The sequence below is a fragment of the Electrona antarctica genome (assembly GCF_951216825.1).
Source record: "Electrona antarctica genome assembly, chromosome: 12".
NCBI classification, from domain to species: domain Eukaryota; kingdom Metazoa; phylum Chordata; class Actinopteri; order Myctophiformes; family Myctophidae; genus Electrona; species Electrona antarctica.
This window is the reverse complement of record NC_136793.1, coordinates 43,719,458-43,726,815: the sequence shown is the minus strand read 5'-3', so window position 1 is coordinate 43,726,815 and position 7,358 is coordinate 43,719,458. Positions and strand designations below refer to the sequence as shown.

General features: G+C 40.2%; 1 protein-coding gene across 2 annotated transcripts; it reads right to left on the bottom strand.

The window, feature by feature from the left end:
• Positions 1-716: 716 nt before the first annotated feature.
• Positions 717-7,358, bottom strand: slc20a1a (solute carrier family 20 member 1a). Of its 2 annotated transcripts, none has more exons than XM_079515690.1 (11): positions 7,195-7,358; positions 6,007-6,577; positions 5,515-5,655; positions 5,333-5,418; positions 5,133-5,229; positions 3,418-3,537; positions 2,826-3,035; positions 2,212-2,686; positions 1,734-1,919; positions 1,333-1,417; positions 717-1,133 (listed from the first exon to the last, which is right to left on the bottom strand). In XM_079515690.1, the coding sequence occupies exons 2-11, from the start codon at positions 6,353-6,355 to the stop codon at positions 978-980; spliced, it is 1,905 nt and encodes a 634-aa protein (XP_079371816.1). In that variant the 5' UTR covers positions 6,356-6,577; positions 7,195-7,358; the 3' UTR covers positions 717-977. The 2 variants fall into 2 exon arrangements, with proteins under 2 accessions (XP_079371816.1, XP_079371815.1); XM_079515689.1 differs by having other exon boundaries at positions 7,207-7,358.

The following is a 7,358-nucleotide window of genomic DNA, read 5'->3' as shown; positions in this document are numbered from 1 at the left end:
GATCCATTACATACAGTATATTGGCATGCCCATATATGGGTATATCAGTTGGATCGGTGGTTGTGGACAACTGGATATTCATATATGGCTATATGGACAAATCAGTCGATCAGAAATTCTGGACCACCGCATATCCGAATGACTCAACTGGCGCGGGCACCTCACTCCCTCGAGTTCTTGCCAATGTACATGCAGAGTTTGAAGTCGGTCAGTCCCATAGGCTACTAATAGCCTTCTATATATAATGCACATGGCCATATACTGTATGTATAAGGGCATAGCGGTATAGGATCTGTGGCTCTTGACATCCAGGACAGGTATATATGCCTAAATATGGGCTTATCAATTTTGTTTATGGTTATGTCTGAGGCACAGTGATGTGGCCGTGGTCCGCCTGCCCGCCGGCCAGTGCTTCCATTAGCCAATTTAAATAAAAACTTGTATTTTAACTTTTAATTTCATATTATGTTAAGTTTTTGTAAAAGGTTTTGTGATATCTGTAGTCACTAAATAGGTCAATTTACAGTGAAATGCATTATTACACCATAATAATTTACAAAAACATACAAAGCTGTTGGTATTAATGTTTATTCACAATGTAGGTTCTTATAAAGATACACTTCTTTCAATAATATATTTAATTGATCAAGGATACTTTTATAAATATAGATTTCATGTGATGAACAAAAAAAGTAAAAAAATAAAATAAACAGTCTTAGGTCCTGCCATGCATTGTTTATTCATTCAGAAGCCATTTACAGAGCATCTTCCTTATGAGACAATAAGCAAAATACTACAAACATACAATGATATATCATAATCATTATCATCTCGGTGCAGTTCTATATAAAGGCTACAATTGTGATTAGTTTGTACAGGGAAAAAAAGAAATTAAGTCTTTCAATACAGTTTCAATTATAAAAACATTATTCACGTATACTGCGTCACAGACCATCAGTATTCTGTCAGATCAACGTTCACAATATGACATGGATGAAGAGGGCCATGATGGCCGCACTGATGAAGCCAGAGATAGGAACTGTAACAAACCAGGCGATAAAGATATTCCTGAACAGACGCCAGTCCACTGCCTTCTTGGACCGCAGCCAGCCCACTGCCACCACAGAGCCAACCTGCATTGAGACATGGCAGCATGGTATGTAAGTCAACGTGTGATTTCAGCTGGTTCATCACTCCAGCTCACACGGGTTGGCCACAGATATTTCATTATACACGTTAAGACCTGAACCGATTTAGAAAGATTGTCTACCTATCGGTTTGAGGTGTTTTTTTTAATTCATATATATGCATGCTTCTGGCACAGTACATTACCTTGCAGTGAGTTGTGCTGACAGGAAGTCCAATGTTGGAGGCCACCACCACTGTGAGTGCTGACGCCAGCTCAATACTGAATCCACTGGATTGAATAAAACATGTTATTAATTATAGATTTTTGTAAAGTCAAAAGTATTGCCCTTTTAATAGTGTATTGCTTAATTTTTACTCTGTATAGCCAGCCAGTCTACAAGTCGACAACGCGTCACAACGTAACACGTCATGAGCTTGTAGATCTATTTTCAACATGCGACAGCATCGTCACATTCACGAAGGTACAGTAGGCCAACTAAATGTCAAATAATTGTGTTACGACTGTGGCATGATAAAATAGCACATGAAAGTTGAGGCTACTGAATGAAGACGTTGATGATATTGTATATGGCACGGTACAGTACCTGGAGGGAGTAATTGGTGTGAGGTCTTTGCCCATAGTCTGGATCACTCGCCGACCCCACACCCAGAGACCAATGCAGATGCCCACTCCACCATACAGAAGCAACCAGATGGGTGTGGGTGAATTGGAGATCACAGAACCACTATCATATAGTAGCCAGAGAGCCACCAGGGGGCCAATCGCATTGCTGATGGAAAAGAAAGCTTTCATGATATACAGTACCCCTTGCCCTCCTTATCGTTGGTTGCATATAATGTTGGTGATCTAAGAATTGAAGCAGTTCCAGTTTCATTGGGTCATTCTGGATTACACTGCAAAAATCCTGAGTGTTAATTTAACTCTGAGAGTATAAAACTAACTCTATATGGGACCAGTGATCTTACAGTGTAACATTCCAAATGGCCCAAAATACAAATGTGATTATACGAAATTCACAGAGCAGTGCAGCAATTATTTTGAATACTATAGCTGCTTTGTACCTGACATCATTCCCTCCATGTGCAAAGGAGCCAAAACATGCCGTGAGTATCTGTAGGAAATGGAACAACACGGTGACCTCTGGTTGGTCAACCTCCAGCTCATCCTCCTCCAGAGCAAGGTCTTTGCCGGCCTCTACTGTTCCGCTCCCATCGTTGACTGGCCCGCCATTGGTCGCCGCTGAGCTGTAGCTGCTGTAGCTGCCCACTCTTGGCCTACTCTGCAGCCCACTGTCACTGTCCTTGTACTTGGGGTCCCCCTGGATGCCATAGATGGCCATGGTGTAGGAGGTGTAGCTGTTGTTCCTGCGCATGGACCGCCGCTCCTCTGTGTCACTGTCACCAATGCAGTCCCCAACCTTCGCTATGTGGAGCTTGTGAAGCAAGTCTTTGTAAAGCCCAGAGTCCTTATGTATTGTGTGTGACAGTCCACTGTGGGGATCAGTGATGGTCATGGGGCCAAAAGTGCCATTTAGTGCTATAGAAATAACATCACATAATTAATATTCCACATTCGCAAAAACAATAATCTATAATGCATTTACATTTGTGAACAACAATATTCATTAGTTTAATACACAAATGTACTGTTTTTTTAATTAATTAATGAATCTCACCATTGCCAATATCTAAGTCTTTGGTGTCCATTTCATTGACATCCAAATCAGCATCTTCTGAACCTCCCAGGCTGAAAGCCACCTTCTCAGTGTCTGCTGGAGCAGTCTCAGGTCCAGGGTCAATGGGTTTGGATGGCTGCACTTCTTTGGGAGGGTTGGTTGAGTTCTTCTCCATCAGTGGAGTTTCACAGCGATTAGCAGCCATTTTCCCTGTTGTAAAAACTAGTGTAAACTAAAGCTCCAGCCACCAAACAGCAAGATGCAGGGAAGCAATGATGATGCCAATTTATTTAATTTTAATTTAATATTAACACAGCAAAATCCGGAGTGTCAATTTAAAGCGACACTTCAGATTTGAATTTGTACACAATTTCAGGTTTGTCAGGTTTTAATTGCAAATGTATTGTTGGTTACTACAATGACTTTCAAGTGAATACTATAATTTGAGAGATTAACTATTTTTTCACCTTGAATTGCCAAACTGCCACCAAATAAACACACATTTTGCTAAATTATCACATGCATTTTCACTAGGTAGTGCAAATAACTTTCTCCAATAAGATTTTAAAAGGAAAAAAGCTTGTTAACTCACGTTTGATCTTGTTTTTGAGGCGCGGACAGACAATAAACCACACGAACACAGCTGTGACAGCAGCAAAACCCAACGAAATGCACAATGTACCCCACCATGGCACGCTGTCAAAACCCAGCACTAGGTACAGAGAAGGGCAACAACATGAGAGAGTACACCATCTCAAACAAGAAGGGACAACAAAAAACATGTTTGTAATTAATCCATAAACAATATTGCCTGGTGTTCTTTTAGTAGTAAAAAGAAAGAAATTAATAACTGTTAAAAATATAGTCAATTTACAGTAAAAAAAAAAAACTGTTTATTCAAGACATCAAGGAACATGTGATGGAACTCCTTTTCACCGTCTTGTGAATGGTGATCACATGATTTGTCGGAGGTTATGCAAAAAGTCTCAACTGACAGTTCTGAACTTTTAGTATGGCTGCCATGCAGTGCCAGACTGTATCAATGTGATACAATGCCTCACTCTCTTTATCTCCTTCATGCAGCGAGACATTGCAGCACAATGATAATTTGGAGTACACATACTAGTTTCAGTTAAGTACAGTTCTATCTAGTCAATTTAGGCTTTAGATCTAGTACATACAATTGCAAAATATATTGTCGTGTGGTTATTATTCAGATTAAGTAACATTTTGTTTTAACTGGTTGACTTGGTAGTGACAATGTTTCATGACAGGGACAATTTACTTACATGGCACTAATTAAATAAAGATTTATGATTGAAGTCAGTCCATCAGCAAAGGTTTGTGGTCCTTTCCTATGGAGGTGAATCCTGAGAAGATGACTTAATCCTCAATATTTTAGGGACAACTTACCCTTTTTTCCATGTAGACAATGACACAATAATTACTAACACAGGGCCAAACGGGGGGTGCAGGGATATTATGGCCAAAGAAAATAGCCATTAACAAGACTTATTTCAGTGAGGCCTGGCCCTCAACAGAGATGGAACACTGTATCAAGAATTTAAGGGTTCACTAATTTATATGAAACCAATGAGGTATAATGAGTTTTCTGAATGACTATTTCAGCTTGAGGAAGTTAGAATGTGGATTGAATGTGTGAGTGCAAAAATGTGTTGTAGAGAGATAGTTCTAGCAGGGGGTGTAATGGTGTGCATTATTCCTTGACCCATACACACACCGGCCTGCAGCCTTCAGTGAAGGGCCCAGGCCAGTTGACTTCTTGAAAAGTTCAATCCTGCAAATGAAACAAAAAGGAGCGGAAATTGTCCATTTAATGCCCATATTTTCTCAGATCAATTCATTCAGTTTTAGTCTATCTTTTTTTTTTACTTGAATGCTTTTTCTTTATTTAGTGTTTTTAGTGTTTTCTATACATATCTTATTGTATTTGTATTGTTTTTTTTAAGCTCTTTGTAACTGTAAAAATAAAAACAAATATGTTGTTTCTCATGTTTCCCAAGTGGAAAACTTATTTTTGACAAAAGAAATTATGTCAAGGTTGAAATATTAATGAAATATTTCATCTTTTTATCACCTGCTTTTGTCATAAGATGATAGTCATCAACAATAGTGGGAAGAGCACTCCATTGAGTCTGCAGCAACACATCTATTCAGACTTCATGCCAGTCAAACTCTTGCTCCAGGGATTTCAATGGCTGCTGTAGTGCAGTGCAGTGAGAGAGTGCTTCCGGAGAACCAGGGGTGTAGAGTGTGTGTATGACATACGCCTGTCTTTGTACTCACTTGGAGCTCCTGTGTACATGATGGAGAACAGGTTGATGCCCATGGTGACAGCATAGAATATAGGAAGAGCTCTGAGGCCATTGGGCACCGGGTCATCCTGTGGAAGTTATGGAGTGACTGAGATAATGATCTGAACACAGTAGAGAACTCAGTATACTGTAGACGACATTGAACATTTTTGACATTGTCTTTCCTCTTACTTTGTTCAGGATGAATTTGCGAACAAAATAGAAGAGAATTCCTGACATGATTCCAGACAGCAGGGGTGAAAGAAACCAGGATGCAACTGTTGGAAAATGGAAATAATTTAATTGTACAATGCCCACCTGATATACAATTTTAAATAATGTTCCAAGCCATGGGAAAAACCAACAGTAATTACCAATGCGGAGCAGCTCCATCCATTTGATCCCGTGGTAACTTCTAGCTACCATGGAGTAACCGATTGTAGCTCCGACAATACAGTGGGTTCCAGAAATGGGAAGCTTCAGAAAAGAAGCCACAAGCTGCCACACAGCAGAACCTGAAGCACAAAAAAATGACAACCTATAGCCTCACTTTGTCCCACAAGATGATTATGAAAATTACCTGATCAAACATTATCCATTTTTTGTAAGGACTGTAAACAAAACATCTTTATAACAATGATCTGTCCAAGTCTTTGAGAATGAGACACAAACAACATAAACTCTTAGGAAGTTGCATTATGACAAGCTCCAATTGGAGGTGCAGGACCTTGCTGAAGGTAACTATGACTATGGAGGGAGAACATGGTACAGTAGTTTTGTTCACGTGCACCACACAATTACTACATATAGTAACTTGGGGATTCTGACAAGTCGACGATAATCAAAGAAGAAGATCAATCACTTACCGAACATGGCACTTATGGATCCAGCCATTAGCACATGTTCAGAGCCATTGTACATTCTGACGTCGATTATTCCCTGGCGGATGGTCTCACTGACTTTGGCTCCCAGGAGAATGGAGCCCACGGTCTCAAACACAGTGGCAAGGATGCAGGCCTGGCGCAGCGTCACCACACCAGAGCCCACCGCTGTGCCAAATGAGTTGGCCACATCATTGGCTCCCACAGAGAAGGCCAGGATAAAGGCTATGATGAAGCCCACCACTAAAAGCCACAAGTAGCTTGACATGTCAGCTTGGTAAGCCACAGCCATGGTGGTGTAGGAAGCTATGGTAGCTAAGGTAGTAGTATCCATTGTTAGGCTACTTCTGAAAAAATGTCTTTCAGCCAATTTCAGTATAGCTTGACAGTGATTTATGAGGTAGTGTGTGTATAAATTATACTCTTTCTAGTAAAAAGCTGAACTTGATTATATGCTATCTAGGTATACAGGGGTTGTCTGAAGGCATCATTATAAAATGACATGATATAGAGAGAGGAACTTCAGCCATTGTGAGTCAGCCTTTGATGATAGATGCTGCAAAAAAGAAAATATATTAGGTAGTTAAGAATAGAGCTTGAAACAATGAATAGTAATGCATGTTAGACTTGATTAATGATTATAAATTAACATGATGAGCAAACTTGTTGGATTTAGACCTGCCTGTGTCAATCCAACAAGGCAATGAAGGCATGGAAAACGACCAAAATGTTTAAAACTGATTTAATAATTTAACAAAAACAGCAAATGTGTGGTGGCACTGGCACACCGTGGCAGGCAGCCCTACATTAGCCCTAAATTAGAATTGTGCAATTAGAGCCCCTGGGCCCTAATTGCACAATTCTATCGCAAAATAGCTGAAATGCTTTGCATAATAAAATCACAAAGCCACTTAAAACTTCAAAGAACGAACCATAATGCGGAGAGGGCGATTAATTGGCCTATTCAGTCTTGTCTTTGGTCACGAACTCTGTAAATCTTCTTAGCTTTGGCAATGCGCTTGCATTGCATAATTGAAAAGTGTTTGATTTTTCTTTTTGTGTAAACAGGCAGCCATCCGCGCATCAGCAAGTTACGACGACAAATAGGTACGCTACGTAACAAGTGATGAATGGGAGTAAAAAGATAATAACTGGTAGACTACTAGTACTCACTTGCAAGTCCACAGCTGGTCCACAGTGAACGTTTCTTTCGGTGTGATATGGGTCCACTGCACGCCGCTTTCTATCTGTAGTGACTAGCGAGAGAGAGTGCAAGCCTCTGTGAGCAAAGTTGACAGATGTTTCAGTGGAGCAAGTGCGTCAGACTCATTCGCTCA

What these genes read in the sequence shown, in the direction of transcription:
- slc20a1a (XM_079515690.1), bottom strand. Translation starts at nt 6,355, where the DNA reads ATGGATACTACTACCTTAGCTACCATAGCTTCCTACACCACCATGGCT. An exon ending in GATGGAGCTGCTCCGCATTG is followed by an intron (nt 5,419 to 5,514) that starts GTAATTACTGTT and finishes ATTTTCCAACAG; the next exon opens with TTGCATCCTGGTTTCTTTCA. An exon ending in AGACTTAGATATTGGCAATG is followed by an intron (nt 2,687 to 2,825) that starts GTGAGATTCATT and finishes TTATTTCTATAG; the next exon opens with CACTAAATGGCACTTTTGGC.